At 45.3% G+C, this 25516-nt stretch overlaps 1 protein-coding gene across 1 annotated transcript in view; it reads right to left on the bottom strand.

The window, feature by feature from the left end:
* Positions 1-25516, bottom strand: part of LOC140396386 (stabilin-2-like) — a 246525-nt gene that overhangs the window by 154518 nt on the left and 66491 nt on the right. Inside the window, exons 19-29 of the mRNA XM_072484967.1 lie at positions 23607-23669; positions 22724-22819; positions 20830-20916; positions 15125-15236; positions 14851-15031; positions 13871-13964; positions 9681-9839; positions 8505-8600; positions 5655-5750; positions 4413-4460; positions 1440-1576 (exon numbers count right to left, since the gene is read on the bottom strand). Of these exons, the coding sequence (XP_072341068.1) occupies positions 1440-1576; positions 4413-4460; positions 5655-5750; positions 8505-8600; positions 9681-9839; positions 13871-13964; positions 14851-15031; positions 15125-15236; positions 20830-20916; positions 22724-22819; positions 23607-23669 (1169 nt within the window). The remainder of the gene's footprint in view (positions 1-1439; positions 1577-4412; positions 4461-5654; positions 5751-8504; positions 8601-9680; positions 9840-13870; positions 13965-14850; positions 15032-15124; positions 15237-20829; positions 20917-22723; positions 22820-23606; positions 23670-25516) is intronic.

Below are 25516 nucleotides of genomic sequence, written 5' to 3'. Positions count from 1 at the left end.
GTAAATAAAATCTGTGTCAACATAAATCAATCAATATGTTGAAGTTACCACATTATAAAAAAGACTTGCATTTACCGAGCACTTTTCATGACTATTGGGCTTCTCCAAATGCTTTGCAGCCAATGAAGTGCTTTTGAAGTCTACCCATTAGTTGTAATGTAGGACACACAGCAGTCAATTTGTGCACAGCAAGCTCCCAAAAATAACAAAGCAGCAATGACCAGGTAATCTATTTTGTGATGTTGAGGGAGAAATAGGATGAACTCTCCTGCTCGTCTTCAAAGGAGTGCCATGATATCTTTTACATCCACATAAGCAGGTCGATGGGCTCTCAATGGGCCATCTCAACTGATAAACAGCATCTCTGACATTGCAGGACTCCTTCAGCTCGACAGGGCCTTGTTTTTTTGTGTTCAAGCCCTGGAGCGAGACTTAATTCACAGGTGGAAATGCGACCAGCTGAACCACAGTTAACACTCACCCAAAAAGTGTATGAAAGACATGATGATAAGGGAACTCTGTGCATGGTAACATTCTTTTTAGCTAGGAGAATATACAGAAAGGGCTGCCTCTCTGGGCATGGCACCCCGACCACAGCTATCAGGTAGCTGTGGGCATGTGGCCATGCCACATGGTGTGTAGTTTATTATTTGTGCTCATTTCCACAACAGAAGAAATCAGCAGGAATTGTTTCTGGTGCTGAAACTCATCCACGCCTCATCACCTTGTGGCTCATTTTTGCAATGACTCAATTTCCGCTCCAATGGCCTTCCTACCTCATAACCTCCATTGAAGACTCTGCTGCTTCCCTCTTTATGAAACCCTTCTGGTCCAGGCTCCCTACTCTGCCCTCCATCAAATCAAATGTAAAATGCAGAGTCATGGGTATCTTCCACCTTTTGGGATGGCGTTTTGATTTTAAAATTAAGTTTTTTTCAAATCTTTCCAGGACGTCACCACCCCACCTCCCCTTCTCCAATCTTTTGCGTTCTTTGTGCTCCTCTGCTTTTGGCCTCCCACACATGACTGATTTTAATCACTTATAGCCATGCCCTCAGCAGCCAAGCCTTCAAGCTCTGGAAGTCCCTCCTTAAACCCATCTGTCTCGCTTTGCTCGTTCTGACACCTTTTCACCTACCTCGGTGACCTTTGGTTACCTGACCTAATATCGTTTTCAAACTTTATTTGATAATGCTCCTGAAAAGCACCTTGGGATATTTTACTATGCTAAAGGGGCTATATAAATGTGTGTACTTGTTATGGTGGTATATATTCGAACATGCAGAGATGCCAAAAGCAGAAATCTGTGTGTGCAATGAGCTGATTGTCTTTGTAAATGAACATATTAGGACATTAACCGCATGCGTTATGGCACATTAGATGTGTGGTTTAGTTCCCAAACCCATTGACATTCCAAGCTAGAAAGATAATTAACTCACTTCACCAGGTTTGGAAGCTGTCCTGCTTTAAGCCAAAACGCTCGTTTGTCACTATTCATGCCATCAATGGCCTTCTGCGAGGGCACGAGAAGTGTGATATTGGTTGTTTCTGAAAGAAGTTGGCTTTGAGAAGCACCCTGAAAAGAAAGAGAATGCAAACATTTGGATTAAAAGAATTTCCAATTGTCTGAGAATGTCAAAGAGGATGTTTCCCTTTTTTTTCTCCTCTCAGGAGATTACATGGCTACGGGAGTGGGGAAGGGATGGTGAGGGATAGGGAGGTGGGTTTTGCCCTGGACAAGAATGTCCAGTCATAATGCTTCAGGCATCATGAATGTAGGGCTAGACATGATGGGTTAGCTCATCTTTTCCTGTCTATCATTTTTATTTGTTGCATAATGATAGACATAAAACAGAAAATTCCAGGAAGGATAGATTCCATGGAGTTAGAGCCACAAGGAGGGAAGAATACATGTAAACAGTAGGAATAGGAGCCGGAGCAGACCATATGGCCCATTGAGCCTGCTCCGCCATTCAATACAATTATGACTGATCTTGGGCTTCAACTCCATTTTCCCACCCGCTCCACATATTCCTGAATTCCCTGGGAGACCAAAATTCTGTCTCCCCCAGTCTTAAGTGTATTTAACAATGAAGCATCCACAGCACTCTGGGATAGAGATTTCCAAAGATTCACAACGCTTTGAGTGAAGAAATTTCTTCTCATTTCAGTCCCAAATGATTGGCCCCTTATCCTGAGACTGTGCCCCTGATGATTTAGATTCCCGACCTGTGGAAACAATCTCTCAGTGTCTACCCTGCCTGGTTCCTTCAGAATCTTATATGCTTCATTGTGACCATCTTTCAATCTTCTAAACTCCAGAGAATATAGGTCCAGTTCATTCGTAAGACAACTTCTCTTCTGATGGACTAATTTAGTGAACTTACGTTGTCAGATCCACATCTTAAGAGTTCCATCTTTTTTCACTCCTCATGGAGATCCCTGCGCCTTTGCAGCACCCACAAATAGCAGCGGGGGAACATACATCATTTTATTCTATTCATTCACAGGGCGGTTTATTTTACTCATTCGTGGGATGTGGGATTTTTATTTATTTGTTCAGGGGATGTGCATTTATTCCCACCCCTAATTATCCTTGAACTGAGTTGTTTTGCTAAGAGTAAACCACATTGCTGTGGTGTCGCATGCAGGCCCTAAAGGACATTAGTGAACCAGATAGGTTTTCCTGACAATCGACAATGGTTTTTAACTCCAGACTTTTAAATTCCAGATTTTATGAATTCAAATTTCACCATTTGCTGTGATTTGAACCTGGGTCCCCAGAGCGTTACCCTGGGTTTTTGGATTACTGGTCCAGTGACAATACCACCAAACCACCGCCTCCCTAATTGCCCTTGCGAAGGCAGTGGTGAGTTGCCATCTTGAACTGCTGCAGTCCATGTGATGTAGGCGCACCCACAGTGCTCAATGAGGGAGTTCCAGGATTTTGACCCAGTGACAGTGAAGGAATGTGAAGGAATGACTCATTCCAAGTCCTTAGAGAATCACCACTGGGCCTCCTAATTCACTATTGAATAGTCAGTCTGCCGACTGCAGGCAGGGACAATGAAACAAAAACAAACCTACATTTATAAAGTACCTTTCATGATGTCAAAATCATTTTACAGCCAATGAAGTACTTTGGAGTTATGGTCACTGGTATATTGTAGGCAATGTTATTAAATGGCAGAGCAAGCTCGTGGTGCCCAATGGCTTATGCCTGCTCATAATGCAATAGACTCAGTCAATCAGTAACCTGTTTTATACTGCACGTGATTCTGAGGAGTCTTTTTCATTGTCTCCAATCTTGGCCATTTGACTATTTACCTATTATCCCATTTTATTTCGGCGCCTTTTATGAGTTTTCTAAGGTATTGAAATATTGCGATAATGTTGTGGTGTGTAGAAGATATTGCATCATCAGTCATGGGAACACTATTTTGGTTTTGTTAGTTAAATTTCCATTGAGGTTTCGTTTTAGTTACAGTGCCCCACCTCTCATTCTTGCTTAATTTACTGATTTTGCGTTTTATTTAAAAGAGTATATATCAGATATTTCTAATCAGATGCCAACAATGGGAATTATTATTTTCCGAGGGCCTTTGTTTGGTGAATTGATTGGTGAATCTGGAAGAGGCAGTAGTATCATGCATGATTGAAGGGGAGGGTTATGGAGGTAGCGGGCATCTGGGCAGGGGTGGGGTTAGGATCCTGGAAACAGGAGAAGCACCGATCCCATGATTTCACTCCCTGACCCTGGTTGAGGAAGTGAATGTTATGATGCATCACTCTCATTTAGGCCATTAGCAACACTGGTTAGCAGGGACTCATAGGTGTCCTGGCACCCTGCATAGCTTGCACCATGAGAGAAGGAATATCCTACATTGAATTGTTCATGGAATGTTCGATTGTATTGCTGAAACTAGCAGATGAAAATTGGAATTTCCCAGGGCTCCCTCCAGTGATGGGCTCCATATCCTCATGACAAGCTGCTATTGTCAAATTCGTCCTCCCTCTCAGCGCTTCGGTTTCCTCCCACAGTCCAAAGATGTGCAGGTTAGGTGGATTGGCCATGATAAATTGCCCGTAGTGTCCAGAGATGTGGAGGTTAGGTGGGGTTATGGAGATAGGGTGGGGGAGTGGGCCTAGGTAGGCTTCTCTTTCAGAGGGTCGGTGTAGACTCGATGGACCACATGGTCTCCTTCAACACTGCAGCAATTCTATGATTCTATACTCTTAACTCTGAATGACCTAATAAGCCACTCAGTTCAAGGGTAATTAGGGATGGACAACAATTGTTGGCATTGCCATTAATGCCCCCAAGCCCAAGAAAGAATGAATTAACTCTACGTCCTTTTGTTGATGGCTTTTTTCAGGAAGGAGAGCCGTTTTGTTTGGACAACAATACTTACATCCACCCATTTGAGAAATTCTGCTGCCTCTGGAATGAGGGATAGAGCCTAGAGAGAGAAGAGAAATTAATTTCCTACACATCGCAAAATGTTCTCACTGTTTACAATGACAAACACTTGAATTGCAGTTGTAATATATTCAAATATATATTCAAATTGCTATTGATGGCATGCTGTCCTTATTTGGGCATCACCATGCTGTGACATAGGCAAGGATACTCCGCCCCTGCTTTCGGTAGGTGGGAAAACCAGCGGGGGTGGAGAATCCAATGGAGTCCCCAAGCAGCTTTCATGCCGACGGGATTCCCGTTCCATTGTTCCCGTTCCCGTCAATGACCTACCCAGAAAGGACACAAATCCTATTATCATACATTTTAATATCATCAGCGGGCTTCCCCGCTGTATTGTCCCCCCACATTCAGATTCCACCTCCCCACCCCCCCCCCCCCCCCCCTCCCTGAAATGAGGTCATGTCAGCGGGGCTTACAACAGGTCTGGACCAATGGGAACCTAGTGAAGAAAACCCGCTGGGGGCGTACAATTAAGTCTAGCCCACAGGCGGGAGACGGACACGCCCGAGCAGTACCTTGGCACCCTGATCTCTAGAAGGTCGAGGTTGCTGAAGCCCTCACTGCCAGCGTGTGGGACCCTACTCCAGCACTTCTTTCAATAAACCATAAAAAGTCTGGTGGGTGAAGATTGAATGGACAGTTAGGGCACGATTCATCCAAAAAATGATAAAGGGCGCGAACAATCAGTCTCGTCGTGCCAGACTCGGAACTCGCTAAGGCCGGTAAATCTTGCGAGAGTCTAAACGTGCCTGAAATGGGACTCTGTTTCACTTCTATCAAATCGCGCCCTAAGTGTCATTTTGGGCGAGTTTGGCAGAATGTTTCCAACCAGCTTTTTGGATGAGATCAAGACCTCCATTCACCCACACAGTCATTTTTCTGTGGTCAGGTGGTGAGTTACTCACTGCAGATGTTGTATTTTTCTTCTCCTTTTGCTTACTTAAAGTAGATAAACATCAAGGCACGAACATCATAAAGTAGATAAATATCAAGGCGCATAGGGGATTGGTTAATACATAACCCAGCACGAGTGCCTCAATCCTGCTGTGCAACACCAATTTTCCTTTAAAGGCCATACACCTTGTAAATTTTATGTAGAACCAGAAGAACAGAATGAGCCCAGAACCTCTAGAGAACATTTTTCAACCAATAGCCTTTATAGTTTACTTACCGTCACGGCATTGCCATAGCACAACACACCATCTCCATCATACCCTTGCTGACATGCACAGTTCCTGATTCCTGGGGATATATATGTACAAGTTGCCTGCCAAATATTAGAAGTTGATCAGTGAATGAGTAGTAAAAAGATACACTTCTTCTAATCATTTTCTTTTCATTCTGTTGGTGGGTTGCTGTACATTTTCATGTTTTTTTTTTAGATAACAGAATAGAATTCGCCTTTAGCTTTATGCTTGCTTAAAACAGCAGAGAGAGAGAAAATTTGCGACAAGATAATCTAGCAATTTTATAGTGACTGAATCATTTCTATCATAACGTATCAATCCAATTGGTTCATTAGTTGATATGGCTGTCCACATTAATAAGGCTGTTCAAAAGGTACACATGATCCTTGGTCTTATAAAGAGAGGCACAGAGTATAAAAGCAAGAAAGCTATGCTAAAAAAAACACTTGTTTTGATCTTCGTTGGAGTACTGTTTCCAATCCTGACAGGAGGTTTACAAAATGGTGCCAGGAATGAGACTTCAGTCAATAAGCAAGATGAGAGGAGTTGGATTTTTCTCCCTACAACACGGGATTTGCTAGAGATATTCAAAATTATAAAGGGTTCTGCAATTCTTTGGATGTGGGTGTCTCTGGCAAGTACAACATTTATCGCCCATCATTAATCGCCCGTGAGAGGGTGGTAGGGAGAGGCTTTCTTGAATTGCAGTCTGTGAAGTGTAGGTACACCCACAGTCCTGTTAGGGAGGGAGTTCCAGGACATTGATCCAGAGACAGTGAAGGAACGGTGAAAGTCAGGATGGTGTGCGGTTTGCAGATGGTAGAGATCTTCCTTTTGCTGCATTTGGTGGTAGAGGTTGTGGGTTTGGAAGCCGTGGTGAGTTGCTGCAATGCATCTTGTAGACAGTACACGTGGCTGCCACTGTGCACCAGTGGTGGAGGGTATAAATGTATACAGTGCGGTATGGGGTGCTGATAAAATGGCTGCTTTGTCCTGGATGGTGTTAAGCTTCTCGAGTGTTTTTGGAGGTGCACTCATCCAGGTAAATGGTGAATTCCATTTACTCTCTCCCATTCCTGGCATGTTACTGGAATATGGTTGTCAGGTTGTTGGGAGTCAGGTGATGAGTTACTCGCTGTAATTGTGTCTTTCTTCTCCTTGAGTTTACTTATAGTAGATAAACATCAAGGCACCAACCATGCATAGGAGATTGGGTTATACAAAAATCTGTAGGTTCATTTATTACAGATTTGAGAAGTTGGGAGCATTGTTACACAGTTGGAGAACAGATACATGGGCGGGATTCCCCGACCCCCCGCCGGGTCGGAGAATCGGCGGGGGGGCAGCGTGAATCCCGCCCCCGCCGGCCGCCGAATACTCCGGCACCGAAAATTCGGCAGGAGCGGGAATCATGGCGCGCCAGTCGGCAGGCCCCCCCCCTCGATTCTCCGGCCCATGGTGGGCCGAAGTCCCGCTGCTGTCATGCCAGTCCTGCCGGCGTGAATCAAACCACCTCCCTTCCTGGCGGGACAGGCGGCGCGGGCGGGCTCCGGGGTCCTGGGGAGGGCATCGGCCTCTGCGATGGCCGATTCGGAAGTGACCCCCCCCTGCGCATGCGCGGGGATGACGTCAGCAGCCGCTGACGCTCCCGCGCATGTGCGGACTTCTGCCGACCGGCGAAGTCCCTTCGGCCCCGGCTGGGGTGGCGCCAAAGGCCTTTCCCGCCGGCCGGCGGCACACCAACCACTCTGGCGCGGGCCTAGCCCCTCAAGGTGAGGGCTTGGCCCCTAAAGGTGCGGAGAAATCCACACCTTTGGGGCGGCCCGACGCCGGAGTGGTTCCCGCCACTCCATCCCGCCGGGACCCCCTGCCCCGCCGGGTAGGGGAGAATCCCGGCCCATGTGGCTGAGTTGGTAGCTTTCTCTGAACAAATCTGAGACTAAGTTTGAATCACATGGCGCAGTGCATCATTTCCCCTCCAATAATATTTACAGAAAACTTAACCAGAGCCGCTGAAAATTCACATAATTCCCGGTCTCTGACTTGCTCTTGTGGATACAGTTGCTCCGGTTAAATCTCTGGTCAATGGTAACCCTCAGGATGCTGATGGGGGAGTTCAATGATGATACTGTCAAGAGGAGATTAATCTCTCTTGTTGGAGATGGTTGTTGTCTGACACAGATGTGGTGTGAATGTTACTTGCCACTTATCAGCCCAAACCTAAATGTCTTGTTACATGCGACAATGACTGTTTCAGCAATTCACCAAGACTCCTTAGACAGCACCTTCCAAATCCACGATCATTACCCCATTCTAGGAGGACAAGGGCAGCAGATACCACACCAGCTGATGGTTCCCCTCCAAAATATTCACCATCCTGACTTGGAAATATATCGCCGTTCCTTTAAAATCCTAGAACTTTTTTCCTAGCAGCACAGTGGATGTATCTACACCACATGGACTGCAGCGGTTCAAGAAGGAAGCTCATCACCACCTTCTCAAGGGCATTTAGGAATGGGCAATAAATGCTGGACTTCTTAGTGACGCCCACATTACATGCATGAATGAATTTTTAAAATGCAATCAGAACTGGGGTCCTGTGCATTAATTTTAGGCAAGTGCTAGGGCTGCCTAAAAAAAAACCCTGACAAAATTACCTGAACAGATGCGCACAGTGTGCTCTGTCAACCTAATACAATTTTTATCACTGGACCTATTTTATGCCTGTGTATTGGACACATTGGTGTTGGTACTTATGGTCCTGGGAAGTCTGGTTGACAAACTTGCCTATCCTGAAGAAACTAGGACTTTGCAAATTCAAATATCCAACTCACCAGATAATGGCACCCTCCATTTTCTTCCAAACATGGGTTTATCGGCTCACATTGTATTCCATTACCACGAAAGCCCTTCCTGCACTCACAGTCACTCTGTTAACAAAATAAAGACCCAATCATAATATTTCTTGCTGTCTATTACTGCTGAATTCAGTTATTAAGGGTTGTCACACAAAATGAAAATGGGATCTGCTTAAACTGATTCTGGTGATATTTTTTTAAAATGTTTATTTACAATATTAATTTTTCGATTGATAAATTCAATTACCAATCAACACTTGATGAAACTTTTATTTCATTCTCAGCGTTATGCAGAGATGACACCAGCTTCTATGTGTGAATAAATTTTATTTACCAGAGTTTTATAGAATGCTTTAAAGTGTCTACTCCATGCTTACAGCTCTGGCTTCCAGCTCTTTCGACAGCCTTGTTTACTTCTCTCGGAGTCCACAGCCAGGCTTAACCAATCCAGCAGAGTGAACATCAAGAGTAAACAGATTGACGCAATCAAACAGAGAACAATTGAACACTAAAGACACTCCTTCTTTGAAAACTAGCACTCTCGTCTTTTGGTCATGAAAGGGAATTGAACATAAGGAGGAAAAAGGTATTCTCTTTGGTTGGAGAATTTAGAATGACGGGGTCCATAATTTCAGAATAAGAGGTAGTTCTTTTAGGACTGAAGTGAGGAGAAATTTCTTCACCCAATGTGGTGTGAATCTTTGGACTTCTCTAACGCAGAGTTGGTGACGCTCAGTTGTTGCATATGTTCAAGACTTAGATTGATAAATGTTTAGTCACTAAGAGGATCATGGAATGCGGCTATCATGAGGGAAAAGGTCAGCCATTATCCTACTGAATGGCAGAGCAGGCTTTATGGCCTATGCCTCTTTCTTAGGCTGCTAAGGCCTATTCCAGCACCGAATCAGGCCTGCAATTTATTACTGCATCCATCGGGGTGCTGTCATTCACCGATCGTTTTCATCTATCTGAGAGGAACGTCAGGCACTTCCATTTCTCTCCCTCTCTCAGTGTTCCACTCACGTCCCTGGAGTGAAATTGAACTTACTGACTTACAGTGCGACCAACTGACACACGGGTGACACAGGAAGGAGTTGACAGCTTCAAAAGAAGGGAGGAAATTGGCAAAGAAAATGAAGCATTCTCATTTACCTGGCCTGGGCCCAGGTGAATACAGTTTGCATTGGTGTGGCATCCTCCTTGATTTTCTAGCAGGCAGTTATTGATTTCAGTACAATCTTCACCATCTCCTGTCCACCCTGGTAGACACCGGCATGAATACATTCCCATTGCTGCCTCAATACATTCAGCCTGTGATGAATTGGCAGATTAAAAGCTTACATTAACACAGACATCATTGCAAATTTAAAACAGAGGAATCCATCTGATCTCTTAGCAAGTGCATTAATACTGACAATTATGGTGTTGTGTGTTACAGTTCACACAGGGAGTTGCTGTTGCAACAAGTAATTTTACATCGTTTCCATCATTTGACTGACCACAAATTTCTCCCACTCTTAGCACCAGCCATTGGCATGTTGACTCTCAACATGTTTGACCACATTATGAATGCACCTTCCTTGACCTTGAGTGGAATTTGAACCTAGAGTTTCTGGCTCAGAGGAGACAGTGGCATAGTGGACGTGTCAGTGAACCGATAAACCAGAGGTCCTGGCTAACGCTCTAGGGACATGGATTCAAATCCCACCACCGCAACTGGTGGAATTTAAATGCAATGAATAAAGTCTGGAATTAAACGCTACTCTCGGTAATGGTGACCATGAAATTATCATTGATTGTTGTAAAATCTCATCTGGTTCACTGATGTTCTTCAGGGAAGGAAATCTGCCACCCTTTACCTGCTCTGGCCTACATGTGACCCCCACATTCGTAGCAATATGGTTGATTCTTAACTGCCCTCTGAAATGACCAAGCAAGCCACTCAGTTCAAGGGCAATTAAAAATGAGAAGCAAATCCTGGCCCAGCCAATGATACCCACATCCCATGAAAGAATACGGGCGTGATCCTACAGCCATGCTGCGCCAGAAAAGCACCTCGCCTTGGTACAGCGTGGCCATTGAAAGCCGGGAGACCCCGCACCCGGGATCGACCCGACTCGCTACACCTCGCGAGATTCAATGCAATCTCGCGAGATGTTGCAATGTGAATTCCTCTCGCAATGGGCGGGACCACATTTTAGAAAATCTTCATATTAGAGCGAGGCAGTAAGCCTCTCTCTAATGTGCAGATTCCCAAGGCACCTGAGGCTTTGTGATTCGATCCCTTGGCCTCAGAGACCATGGACGAGCGCTGTTTGGTACTGGTCCCCACAAATGGGAACCAGATAGAACGTCACTCGTGGGGATCTCCCAGGGAATCGGAGACCCCCAGCTGCATGCCCTTTGGGCAGGGTGGTGCTCTGGCACTGCTGGTGCCACCTGGGAACCCTGGCAGTGCCTACCTGGCACTGCCAGCTGGTGTGGGCACTGCCAGGTTGGCACCGCCAAGCTGGCATTTTTTGCATGCACGAGATTGGGCTGGGGTTGCCCGGCGTGGGTGTTGGTGGGGGGGGGAGGTTGGGGATTGTATCTGGGGCCTTGGGGATTGGGTCGCCATTTTGGGAGTTCCGGTGAGCGGAGCTCCCCAGTGTACAAAACAGGGCTGTGTGCGGCCTCGTTCAGGCCCCTTATTCAATGCGAGTCACGTTGAATAGCCATGTGTTTCTTGGCACTGCGAGTGCTAAACGTGCTCGCGAGAGAACTTTGTTCCCTTTTGGGAGAATCGCGTCCCACATTTTTTTAAAAGCCTACTGCACTATGTGACCTCTTTGCTCAACAAATCCATAAATGAAGAACACAAAGGTACGAATTGACTCAATTTATTAATTATGCTGATACTAGCAGAGACCTGCAATTTGTTTCAGTGTAATTCATATCTTTACTGCAAAAGTGCTTCTTTAAAATCCCAATCCATTCTACACCATCCCTCATGCCGCGTTCTGCGCCCCTCCCATGCCACACGCCCTCCCTCTCCATGTCGTTCCTCCCCGTCACCAATCCATTCAGCCAAGGTAACTTTGTCGATGAATCCCCTTGTCCTCCACTGACATCGTTCTCCGTCCCCTCAATGTCCACCACTGCTCAAGTAGTCCCACGTGCCTCCATGCACATCCACAAAATCAACTCGCCAACCAATCAGAATAGCACAGACAGACAAAAATACTGCCGATTATTGGAGAATCAGTAATCACGGAAATATCTTTATTCTTCCATGGGACATGGACGTCACTGGTAAGGCCAGTGTTTGTTGCCCATCCTGAATTGCCCTTGAACTGTGCAGCTTGCTCGGCCATTTCTGAGGGTATTTAAGAGTTTGGTGAACATTGCTGTGGATCTGGAGTCACATGTGGGCCAGACCAGATAAGGATGGCAGATCTCCTTTCCCATAGTGAACCAGATCGATGATAGTTGTCATGGTCACTGTGGTGATACACCACTGTACTTCCCTAGCATTGTACATAGTTGTATAATAGTTGTGTGTAACGTGGCCCTGTAATCCTGTGATTTTTATGATACTGTGTATTGTACTGTAGCTCTGTAGAGGTTCGGTCACCTGTATGTAACCTGACCTGGCCACGGAGAGCTCCGCCTTAGCCACTCCCCCAGGAGTTCAGTATAAGACCAACTTCGGTGACCAGGACCCATTTTGTCTGGGGTCGTCTGTGTCAGGTAAGCTTCCTATGTAGTGTAGCCTTAGTTAAAGTCTCACACGTCTTTGTGGTTCTTGACGCTTAGTGCATCAGTCACCATTACTGAGAAGAGCTTTATATCCCAGATTCCAGATTTGCTAACTGAATTTAAATTCCACCAGCTGCCGTGGTGGGATTTGAACCCACTTTCCTCCCGAGAATTAGCCTGGGCTTCAGGATTACTGGCCCAGTGACGTTTTTGCTGCACCACCATCTACATGTTATCAACATTCTTTCTGAAAATGTCCATGCTCCTGTCAAGTGGGGTTGCCAACTCTGGGTTGAGGTATTCCTGGAGGTTTCTTCACATGACATGCCGCCCCAAATCATCCCACCCAATCAAACAGGCATTTTCTCCCAATGCAATACTAATATTTTTATCGCTAATAAACAAAAGTGTTTATGGAAAATTAAGAGACCTAGGGTGGGATTCTCCCCTACCCGGCGGGGCGGGGGGTCCCGGTGGGACGGAGTGGCGTGAATCACTCCGGCGTCGGGCCGCCCTAAAGGTGCGGAATCCTCCGCACCTTCAGGGGCTAGGCCCATCCTGGAGTGGTTGGTGCCCCGCCGGCTGGTGGGAAAGGGGCTTGGTGCCACGCCAACCGGCGCCGAAGGGCCTCCGCAGTCCGGCGCGACTTGGCGCGTGTGCGGGAGCGCTAGCGCGTGCTGGCGTCGTCCCCGCGCATGCGCAGAGGGATTCGCTTCCACACCGGGAATGGCGGAGGACCACGGCCTCCGGTGCGGAACGATAGAGTGCCCCCACGGTACAGGCCCGCCCGCGGATCGGTGGGCCCCGACCGCGGGCCAGTCCACCTCGGGGCCAGATCCCCCCACGACCCCCCAAGAACCCCGGAGCCTGCCCGTGCTGCCAGGTCCCGCTGGTAAAGGGACCTACTCTAATTTACACCGGCGGGACTGGCAAAGAACGGGCGGGACTTCGGCCCATCGCGGGCTGGCGAATTCGGTCAGCCCCGGCACCCATTGAGTTGCGCCGGACCCCACCATTCTCCGAGGCGGGCGGCGCACCTCACGCCGGGTCAATTTTTGGGGGCGGGAGCGTTAGAAGGACGGCGGGGGCGGGATTGACGCTGACCCCTGGCGATTCTCCCACCCGGCGGGGTTCGGAGACTCCCGCCCCTAATGTTTCATAGAATCATAGAATTTACAGTGCAGAAGGAGGCCATTCAGCCCATCGATCTGCACCGGCTCTTGCAAAGAGCACCCCACTTAATTCGCCCACATCCAACCTGTCCAGTAACCCCACCCAACACTAAGGGCAATTGTGAACACTAAAGGCATGGCCAATCCACCTAACCTGCACATCTTTGGACTGTGGGAGGAAACCGGAGCACCCGGAGGAAACCCACGCACACACGGGGAGGATGTGCAGACTCCACACAGACAGTGACCCAAGCTGGGAATCGACCCTGGAGCTGTGAAGCAATTGTGCTAACCACAATGCTACCGTGCTGAAGTGGTCAGGAGATTGGTTCATTTCTGGAGATTCCAGGGAACCCTGCAGGGTTGGCAACTCCTCCTATCTGTACAGGAATTCACAATAATTAGCATAAAGAATCGGTCAGCTCTACCCACATTGCGACTGCAACCACCTCGATCGGGCCGACGGCAAGTGTTGACCTCTTCACAGTACGATCCATCACCTTCATAGTTTGGTTTGCAAACACAGCTGGAGGGAAAACAATAGCAGCCATTTACTTACGAACATACAAATTAGGAGCAGGGGCAGGCCACTCAGCCCCTCGAACCTGCTTCGCCTTTCAATCCGATCATTGTTGATCTGATTGTAACCTTAACCCCACATTCCTGCCTAACCCTGATAACCTTTCATTCCCTTGTTAATCAAGAATCTATCTAGCTCTGCCTTCAAAATATTCAAAGACTCCGCACATTGCACTTCCCTCAGAAAAAATATTCTCCGGAACTCCGTCTTAAATGAATGACCCCTTATTTTTAAAAAGAGACCCCTATTTCCAGATTCTCTGACAAGAAGAAGCATCCTCGCCACATCCATCCTGTTGATTATTCTCAGGATCTTAGAGGTTTCGATCAAGTTGCTTCTTACTCTAGCGGATATAAACCTAACCTCTCCAACCCTTCCTCATCAGGACAACCTGGCCATCCTTCATATTAGTCTAGTAAACCTGCTCTGAACTGCTTCTAACGCATGAACACCTTTTAAGTCAAATGATGTATGGCCACACTATCACATAGTCAGAACTGAAAAGGTGAACACTTATGAGTATGTTAAATACTTTTAGAAATAGACTCATCCAACTACTGCTGTGGTTCAGTTGGTATTGCTCTCACTTTCACTACGAAGGTCACAAGCATTTTCTAAACCTGTGAACCTTACCATCTAGAAGGACAAGGCAGCTGACCCATGAGAACACCACCACCTGCAAGTTACCCTCCAAGCCACACACCATCCTAACTTGGACCTGGTTCCTTCACTGTCGCTGGGTCGAACTAAAATTGTGACAGTATTATCCAGTTCCACAAAGTGATTCTTTTCACATTATTTGATGTTTTTCTGATATTCCAGCCCACAATACCTGAGGCCACCATTCTTGTATTCGCAGTTAGCATGGGCGTGGCAGAACTGAACACTGGGTCCACATGGCGTGGTGTGTCTCTCACAGTAGATCCCACTGTATCCCACTTTGCAGGAGTTAAACTTGCAGGCTCCATTGTTTGACACCTTGTTATCGCATTCCCCATGAACACACCGACAGGCTAAAAAATGGTTTAAAAAAAACCAGCATGAGTGGTCTGTGGGTAATTCAGGTCCGTGTGACTTTGACATTCAAGCAGCAGGAACAAGCTTACTTTGGTCACAGTTTGGTCCGTACTTGTCATGATCGGAGCAGAGGTGACATTGGGAGCCTTTGAATTTATCATTGCAAAGACATGTGCCATTTCCATCCAAGCCATCTGCACACTGTGAGCAAAACACAAAGAGTTTGTGGTTAGAATATAAAATTTGTTACCACAAGGATGAGGAAGTAAATAGCATTTAGGGGAAGGTTAGATCAGTACATGAGGGAAAAAGGAATAGAAGGATATTCTGATAGGATGAGATGAAGTAGACTGAGAGGAAGATCATGTGGAGCACAAAATTGCCAATGACCAATTTACCCAAGAGTACTGTTTCCATGCTGCACATTTGATGTAATTCTATTAGTTTGTGGCATGTATATAACACTATGCTGTACTACAGCACCTTCCAAAACGGTGACCACTACCATCTCGAAGGACAAAAGCAGCAGATACTTCGGAACATGACTATCTGAAGGTTCCCCTCCAAGCCACACACCATCCTGAGTTAAAACAATAATGATGGTTCCTTCACTGTCGCTGGGTCAATTTCCTGGAACTATCTCCCGAACAGCATTGTGAGTGTACCTACACCACATGGACTGCAGTGGTTCAAGAAGGCAGCTCACCAACAGCTCCTCAAGGGCAATTCGAGAAAGGTACGAATTGCTGGCATTGCCAGCGATGCCCACACTCTATGAATAAATAGAAGAACAGCCACAGAATCTGTTAATGTTAATTACAATATCATGTAGCAATTTTGCGTGTGTAACTATTTAATGACAATGGGTTCATGATTCTCATTAGGAAAGTGTTAACGAGTGTTAATATTATGCATCTGCTTATTTAAATCCATTTCTCATGTCATCATTAAGTGATGTGACAACATTATTTGTTGTTACCTGCTTACATTCCTATTTAACTGCTATTAGAACTAATTCTATTCAGTTACTGTTCTTTTGATGTTTAGCTAGCTGCTCCCATTTTTGAATCCATACTGTATTTTAAATTTTGTTCTTTATATATATTAAAGGAGGATAACTTTCACAACATTTAGCTCACATTGCTTTGGTCAATTACCACATCTTTTTGGCTACAAAAATAAAAAAAATTGAGTTTCAATACATTCAACATGAAGTTTTCTTAAGTTTACCGCTCGAAGTCAAGTTAGCAGCACCCGAGCTATGTTTGGGTCAATCAGTGAATTTCTGGAACGAGAACTGGACTGAACATGTGGAAAGGTTGGAACACTTTCTTTTGGCAAATAAAATCACAGTTGAGACTTGAAAGAGCTCAATTCTCCCATGGGGCAAAGATTTACAAGCTAGTGAGAAATTTAGTTACATCGTGGAAACCGGGGGACATTTCATTTGCGGATTTACTTACACTCGTTCAGAATACCACAATCCTTAAGCTCTCAGTAATTGTACAATATTTAAAATTCCATAGTTATTTTCAGAAGACAGGACAGTATGTAGCTAACTTTGTTGCTGAATTGCACCAGCTCTCTGAATATTGCAAGTTTCGGGCAGTTTTGGAAGACAGGCTTTGGAATAGATTAGTTTGTGGCATTAATGAGGACAGCATTCAGTGGTGTTTGCTGCGAGAAGCCACAATTACTTTTAAGAAGGCTCTGGAAATCTCTCAGGGCATGGAAACGGCTGCCAATAAAGCAAAAGATATTCAGAAGGTAGGCAGGCATGTGCACTGCATCAAGTAAAAAAGAAGTTGCAAGTAAAAAAGTGAAAACCGTGGAGTGTTTTAGGTGTGGAGGGTCACATTATGTGAATTATTTAAAGTTTATGGACGCTATTTGTGACCAGTGCAACAAGAAGTGGTGTTTAGCAAAGAAGTGCCTGGGTGTTGAGAGAAAGTCGAAGGCTGAGCAGGGAACTTCAAAGAAGCCTCAGTCAATGGTGCATTGCTTGGAAAGCTCAGACCATGCAAATGGGCACCATTGTGACATGTTTAATATGAGTGAGGGATGCGCAAAGCCTATTTATATTATAGTGGAGGTCAATGGACAGAAACAAGGTGGAGGTGGATGCAGGTAATCTGTACTGGTAATCAGTGAAGAGACCTTCAGGAAGATTTGGGTCTCTAAGTAGGCACAAGCCCATACTCAAACAGTAATCGGCCTTCGGATATACACCGGTGAGACTATACCATTGCTTGGAGCGTTCGAGGTAGACATGGCATAGAACAGCCAAGAAGCAAGTGCGAGGCTCGGGGTTTAAAAGGGCATGGGCCAAGTCTACTAGGGTGTGACTGGCTCAGGAAAATTCAGTTGAACTAGGGTGAGATAAAGCACACAAGTGACAGAGGCTGTCATTCAGAAATATCCTGAGGTTTTCAAAGATGAACTGGGTACATTGTGGGGTACCACAGGTAAATTGTTTGTAGATCCTCAGGTTACTCCTCACTTTTTCAAATCAAGGACTGTGCTCTAGACCATGAAAGCCAAATTGGAAGGAGGAGTTGGAGCGGCTGCAAAGGTGTAGAGTCATTGAGCCCATTCATTTTCACGTTGGCCCGCTCCAATTGTTCCTGTCCTTAAAAGTGATGGCACTATGCGCAGAGGTGAGGATTACACACTTACCATTAATCAGGTTTCCGAGCTGGACGCTTACCCATTGCCATGGATAGAAGATCTGTTTTGAACCCTTCCAGGAGGCAAGGCATTTTCAAAACTGGACATGAGCCAGGCTTATCAACAACTCTTGATAGAGGAAGATTCGAAGCAGCACGTAACTATCAACACGCATAAAGGGTTATTCAAGTATAATAGACCAGGGTGGCATGGTAGCACACTGGTTAGCACTGTTGCTTCATATCTCCAGGGTCCCAGGTTCGATTCCCCGCTGGGTCACTGTCTGTGCGGAGTCTGGACGTTCTCCCTGTGTCTGCGTGGGTTTCCTCCGGTGCTCCGGTTTCCCCCCACAAAGTCCTGAAATACGTGCTGTTAGGTGAATTGGACATTCTGAATTCTCCCTCAGGGTACCTGAACATGTCCAGAATGTGGCAACTAGGGGCTTTTCACAGTAACTTCATTGCAGTGTTAATGTAAGCCTATTTGTGACACTAATAAAGAATCTAAAAGATTATAGTTTAGTTTTTGGCATATCCTACAGTCCGGCAACCTTCCAAAGGACTATAGACAACCTGTTACAAGGCATTCCTCATGGTGCGGTTTACTTGGATAACATTTTAATTTTGGGTAAGACTAAGAGGAGCACCTCAACAATCTAGATCGAGTTTTTAAAAAGGTTTTCAGAGGAGGGACTGTGTCCGAAGCAGAGCAAGTGTATCTTTCAGGCACTGAGCATGGAGTATCTAGGCCAAAGAATCACTGCACAAGACGTGGCTCCTGTGGAAGAGAACATTTGAGTGATTAAGCAAGCTCCAGAGTCCAGGAATGTAGCCAAGCTCAGGACATTTGTAGGTTTGAGAAACTGATGCGCGATCAATTACACTCAAGACGAAGTGAGTTCATAACTGAAGGCTTTAATCTACTAGAACTTGTTCCCCAGCAGCTTCGGGACAGAAAGTGAAGGCTGCTGGGACGGCACCGTTTCTTATACTCCGCCTGTCAGGGCGGAGCTACGTAACAACAGCCAATGGTAAACTCCTGGGTCTAACCAATGGTCATCAGCCTCTTAGGTACCGCAATACCTGGTACTACCGCAGAAACTATTATGAAAGGTTTTTGCCAGACCTGTTTACAGCGTTGGCTCCACTGTACCTACTTCTGCACAAAGAAACAAAATGGAATTGGGAGCCTGCACAGAAGAAGGCTTTCAAAGATGTTAAAGCACTGCTGCAATCAAAATCTACTGGCCCATTTTTAAAAAAAAATTTAGCGTACCCAATTCTTCAATTAAGGAGCAATTTAGTATGGCCAATCCACCTACCCTGCCTCAGCAAGAATACATCGCTGACTGCTTACATTGTCAACATATCAGACAGCATTGTGTAACGGTAAGGGAAGGACAATGTTAAGTGCCAATGTGTTAAGTTGTCTTCCTTTACTTGATTTGCCAACCCAGGGATTGTGTCCTCCCGAGAGATTTGCCCGATCTCCAGTGAGTGCTAAACAAATTAAGCAGTGGACGGAGAGATCCTATTCTGTTGCAAGTTAAAAGATTTCTGATGGCCATCTATCATAGAAGATAGTGGGTTGGAGCCTTAAGTGAGGTGCAAAGATGAGTTAAGTGTGCAGGATGGTTGCATACTGTGGGGGTTGAGAGTGGTTGTTCCACCCCCTGGTCGTTCGCAAGTAATGGATGAAATTCATCAGGCTCATCCAGGTGCCTCTTGAATGTAAAGTCTAGCCATGCTGTATGTTTGGTGGCCTAATATGGACCAGGATTTGCAGAACAAAGTAAAAATCCTGTTCTGCATGCCAATCTAACCCGCCGATGGTGCCACTAGCACCATTACATCCTTGGGACTGGCTTGACCATCCTTGGATCGAGCCTTCATGTGAATTTTGCAGGTCCTTTCATGGGTCACATGCTTTTAGTCATTGGGGATGCAAATTCTAAGTGGTTAGAAGTATACATCATGAGCAACATTACAGCTCCCAGTACCATTGAGAAGCTACACCAAGTCTTTGCAAGTCTGGGTTACCGGATTATCTCATTTCTGATAATGGTATAACATTTACGAGGGAGTTGTTCCAAGCGTTTATGCAAAGGAATGGAATATGCCATGTGCGTATCATGCCTTTTCATTCAGCTTGAAATGGTTTGGCAGAGCAAGCTGTCCAGACATTGAAGGAAGGATTGAAGATGGCAGGTGATACTTTAGGGTCCAAGCTCTCAAGGTTCTTATTTCAATATCGTATCACATCACAAACAACTACGGGACTCTCACCAGCTGAATTATTGATGGGTAGAAGACCAAAATCTCACCTGGATCTGCTACATCCAGATATCAAAGCAAAAGTGGGAAGGAGACAAGAACAGCAGAAGGAGAGATCTGATTATCATGCTTGGCAGAGACGTTTTTACCCAAATAATTGTATTTATATCAGGAATATTGGCAGTAACCAGTGTTGGTGACCTTGAGTTATTCTTAACTGAAGAGGTCCACTATCGTTGGTAGTGGAATTGAACAATGGAAGAGATGTTTACAGACACCAAGATCATATTCGTCTACGCCGTGGCTTGGGCTCAGCAAACGTTCCAGATGACACAATAGACGGAAATGCTGCTCTGGAAATTCAACAAGAAATGGTTCCTCATGTACCAGGATCTCCAGTGGACTCTACTTCAGGAGAGGGACATTCATGCCAACCTACTCCTGCGTCCACAAGTTCAGTTGAACTATGTCAAGCATCACCAGAGTTGACGGAGTCACCAGTGGTACTGCGCAGATCACAGCATAGTCGCAAAGTTGCTGAAAGACTGACGTAAATTAAGGCATTAGTTTCATTGTATTTCTGTCTTTAACAGAGATTAAAATTTAAGGGGGGGGAGAAGTTTTAAAGAGTGTTATTATTATGCATCTTCTTATTTAAACCCATTTCTAATGTCACCAGTAAGTGCTTGTTACTTTATTCAGTTACTGTTATTTTGATGTTTAGCTCGCTGCTCCTATTTTTGAGTCCATATTTGAAATTTCATTTTTTATATATATTAAAGAAGATTAACTTTCACAACATTTCAACTAGCTTTTTTGTGGTCTACAGAAAGCTTCCAATCTAAAACCCTTACCTGTCCATGGCCAGAACAGGGGTTTTGGAAGCCTCCAGGACATGGTCTGCAGTCTGGGCCGTAGAATCCTCTGCAGCATTTTGGTACCTAGGAAACACGTCAGGAAAAATCATGGAGAAGAATTATCATACTCTCTGAACTGACATGTTTTAGCTTCCAAGTGATAGAGCTGAAGGTCTTTATATGGTAAGGCTATTACAAAGGCTATGGCATTGTCATGGTAATGCTGCTAGGTTAGTAATCCCACCTGCAGGCAAGCCCTGAGGCCGAGGTCAAATTCAGTCCGCAGACACATAGGACATCCTCAGGGATTTGCCCATCTGCAGCCAATAAACAGCCCGGCAGGCAGAAGAGTCAGCCAATGTTGAGTGCGAGGGATTCGGAAGGTCAAAGGAAGCTTTCATACAGGCTGCACACATATGCAGAGGGCATTGGAAGGAGCGTTGAATAAGAGAGGCCAGCAGAACAGTGGCTCGTTGGTTTAGTGACGTCTCTCTAGAGGTCCCCCTGTGGGTGGCAAGGGGACAGAGAAAAGTACTGTTGCCAATGGATGGAGAAGGGGACCCGCAGGGGGAAGGCATGGCTGGAGGTGGCCGAGGTAGCTGGTGAGACGTCACATAAACATGGGTGCGGTGCCAGAAACATTTCAATCTTTAAAAAAAAATTGTTTGTGGTCTGGCAAGGTGAATGACCATAAGACCATAAGACTTAGAAGAGGAAGTAGGCCATTTGGCCCATCAAGTCTGCACCATAATTCAATGAGCTCATGACTGATCTGATAGATAATCCTCAACTTCACTTCATATCCTATCCCCATAACCCTTGATTCCCTTATTGATTCAAAATCTGTCTATCTCAGCCTTGACATACTTAATAATCCAGCTGCACAGCCCTCTGCAGTAAAGGATTCTACAGATTTATTACACTCCAAGAGAAGAAATTCCTCCTCATCTCTGTCTGAAAAGGGTGACCCCTCACTCTGAGATTAGGCTCTCTGGTCCCAGACTCTCCCACAAGAGGAAACAAAATGAGTTACAATTCCAAATAGCAAGTTCACAGCCCTGTCTCTAAATAATGGCACCCGTAAGATGTGAGTCAATGCGGCTGATTCATGCATTGGGAATAACCAGGGGCCAGTGTCCCTCGTGGGACGTAGAGTTGCTTCACACATAGAATCATATGGGCATCCAGGGGTGAGCACTGAATTGGCAAGACTGAATGACTGCTTGCAGGAGGCCTTACAATGTGCGTGATACAGAACATGAGGAGTGACATGGACTGACGAGGGTAGCTGGGCAATGAGGCAAGAGCGACGCAATGTCAGTCTCTGTTTGCAGGAGCACTGTGCTCACAATTTCAGGGATGGAGAAGAACTGGAGGTCAGCTGCCACTCAGTGACTCCAATGAAGGAGGAAGCCATTGCGATAGGATGGGTTGCTGGAGGGAAGCCTCTCGCTGAGGGTGGGGCTCAGAGAGGGCATAATGTTTGGCAACGCAGCTGTACTCAATGGCTGACATCTCCACTGGCACTCACTCACCACTGACCTCTCACCTCCTTTGAACAGATGAGCTGCTGATGTGGAACCCGTGCGCCATGGGGAACATTTTAAATCCTCTTCAATACAAAATGTGAAAACCCAATAAAAATGCTTTTTTTAAAAATCCTCTTCAAACTTGATGCCCATTGTCATCCTGCATGTTCCTGATCCTGCTACCCAATCACCTTGTGGAAATTTTCCCAGCGGTGGGAAGATGTCATTCTGATGCATTCGCCCACCATTTTACTGAATCCAACTCTAACCCAAGGCCCTGTGGCTGTTAGATTCCACCCTGCGAGTTCAAATTCCACCCTGGGACTTTAAATTCTGAATTTTAATTGTTATATTTTACTCACAGTCACTGTTTCATTGCAGTTTCTACTGCAGCCCTGTGTTGGCAGACGCAGTCCCACCAAATTGCTCATGTAAAAGCACCCATGGCTAAAGGTCTCCTAAATCAGACAGCAATCACAGAAAGAGCAGGTTCAGTCTTTGCATTGCACAGAAACAATTATATAACTGTCCTATCGTATTTACTGCATTATTTACATGAAAGATATATCGAGTGCATAGTGCTAAAACGTTAAGAATATATATTAAAAGTGAATAAAGGCCTTAGATTACTGCTGCATGTGAAGTTGTCCCTCAGAACAGGGTCAATGCTTTAGGGAACGAAAGTGAGGCGGGGAAAGGAAGAAATGTAATTAAAAGCACGTAGATCTCTTACGCTCACCCATTGGGTGGCTGTGCCCTCAGCTCTCCCCACCCTACATTCTGGACTTCGCTCCAATAAAATGTTTGTTCACCTGTCTTCCTTTTTTCTTCTGTGGTTTGGTGTCAGTTTTGTCTGATTGCTCTCCTGCAAAGTGTTTTGCCTTAATGATGCTATGCGAATGCAAGCTGTTTCCTTTTAAATTGTATGTTCTTACAATTTTTGGTTGCGCCTTCAGATCAATGTTTAATATTGGAACTTCCCATATAAACATTTTAGAATGGAAATGCTTGTCTGTAAGCAGCTGCCTTTAGTGGGATAGTTGCAAGCATTGGCCAGTGAGTGGTGCTGTGGAGTACATTTCTAGACTCTCTTCCGTCACTTACATCTCCACCGTGTAAATTAAAAAAAATTAGATGAACCAAATGAACGTACGCACCCCTGCAAGCTACTAACTACCCGATTAAATCAATTGAGAAAGGAAAGCATGTTGGTCGTGTCCTGGAATGAATCAAAGTGTCACTTACCAGCTGAGCCATTCCGGAGGGACAAGAGCTGGCATAAACCTTTGCACAACTTCTACAGGAGCCCTGAATGAACACAAATGTAATCATTATTATGTTACAAGCTAGTGCACGGTATGTGCATATTTTAAACCCAGCGCAGTATGCCTAATACGCTTCCTGAGACACTCCTAAGAATGTTACGGTATTAGAGATGGTACAGGAAAGGTTTCTGAGAATGGTTCCGAGCATGAGGAACTTCAGTTCCAAGGGTAGGTTGGAGAAACTGGGATTCTCCGAAGAAAAGAGATTTGATAGAAGTGTTCAAAATCATGAGGGGTCTGGACAGAGTATGTTGGCAGAAACTGTTCCCATTGGTGGAAGGGTCAAGAAACAGAGAACAGCAATTTAAAGTGATTTGCATCAGAACCAGAGGCGGCATGAGGAAAATGTTTATACTCGGCGAATGGTTATGATCTGGCATGGTCTGTCTGAGAGATTTTTTTATGTTTCTTTCATGGGATATGGCTGTCACTGGCAACATTTGTTGCCCATCCATAATTGCTCTTGAACTAGGTGGCTTGCTGGACCATTTCAGAGAGCAGTTAAGGGTCAACCACATTGCTGAGGATCTGGAGTCACATGTAGGCCAGACCAGGGAAGGATGGCAGATTTCTTTCCCTAAAAGACATTAATGAACCAGATGGATTTTAACGTTAATTGATGATAGTTTCGTGGTCACCTATACGGAGAAGTTTTCAATTCCAGACTTTTATTAATTGATTACTGGCATTGAAGGCAGTCCAGAGAATGTTCACTAGGTTGATCCTGGGTATGGAGGGATTTTATTATGCGGAGAAGTTGAGTAGGTTGGGCCTGTACTCATTGGAGTTTAGAAGAACGAGAGGCGACCTCACTGAAACATATAAGTTTTACAGGGGGCTTGAAGGGTAGATGTTGAGAGGTTGTTTTCCCTTGTGGGAGAGTCTAGGACCAGAGGGTATAATCTCAGAGTAAGGGGATCGACCATTTGAGACAGAGATGAAGAGGAATTTCCTCTTTCAGAGGATAATGGATCTGTGGGATTCTTTACCATAGGCTGAGTCGTTAAGTACCTAGGCTGGGGTAGATGGATTTTTAATCAGTAAGGGAATCAAGGGTTATGGGAATAAGGCCATAAAGTGGAGTTGAGGATTCTAATTTCAGATCAGTCCTGACCTCATTGAATGGCGGAGCAGATCTAATGGACTGAATGGCCTATTTCTGGGTCTTATGGTTTTATGTTGTTCAATTCCAGATCTGTTTTTAAATGTCTTGAAGTTGAACATCTATGGTTAGTTTCTTAGTGCTAATCAATAATGTATAAGTGAATAACATAAAGAATAATTGTGATGGTGCTTAAAGATCACATTATACAACATTTAAAATTATCTATTTTTCTGACTCATTCTAAATCTAAGGAGATTTGGAGGAAGAATTAGATTGATATAGGTGGGGGTTACTAAAAAGGGGTAAAATCACTTTGGTGGATGTTATACGCCCCCGCGATTAGCAAGGATCCGTGTGTGGTGTGTAGCTTTTCCAGATTACTCTCAGGTATGCTTCTTTTGTATTAAGTTAGTAGCAGAAATAAATGGGGCTGAAAATCCTCTAAATAATCCTCATGGTTAATAGCTCCTGAGTGGTCTGCCCACAACCTCCGCACTTGACCTCACTAGAATTGAGAGGTTATCTAATATGAATATTGCTGGTGGCTGCCTGTGCTTTAAGGGTGCATCTCAGGCAACCACCATAGTTGGAGGGAGGGAATAGATTCAAGAGATCCCAGAAGCCTTCTGACTGGGGCAGCGGAGCTACTGTCCCACTTTCTTACCTTTGGCAAGTTACTCAAGACCAAGGCTTGGACCCCCTTGTGGGTGCCTCTTCCATTGTGG

This window comes from Scyliorhinus torazame, chromosome 19 (genome assembly GCF_047496885.1).
Source record: "Scyliorhinus torazame isolate Kashiwa2021f chromosome 19, sScyTor2.1, whole genome shotgun sequence".
NCBI classification, from domain to species: Eukaryota; Metazoa; Chordata; class Chondrichthyes; order Carcharhiniformes; family Scyliorhinidae; genus Scyliorhinus; species Scyliorhinus torazame.
Note: the sequence above shows the minus strand (reverse complement) of the source record. Positions and strands in the feature narration are given on the sequence as shown.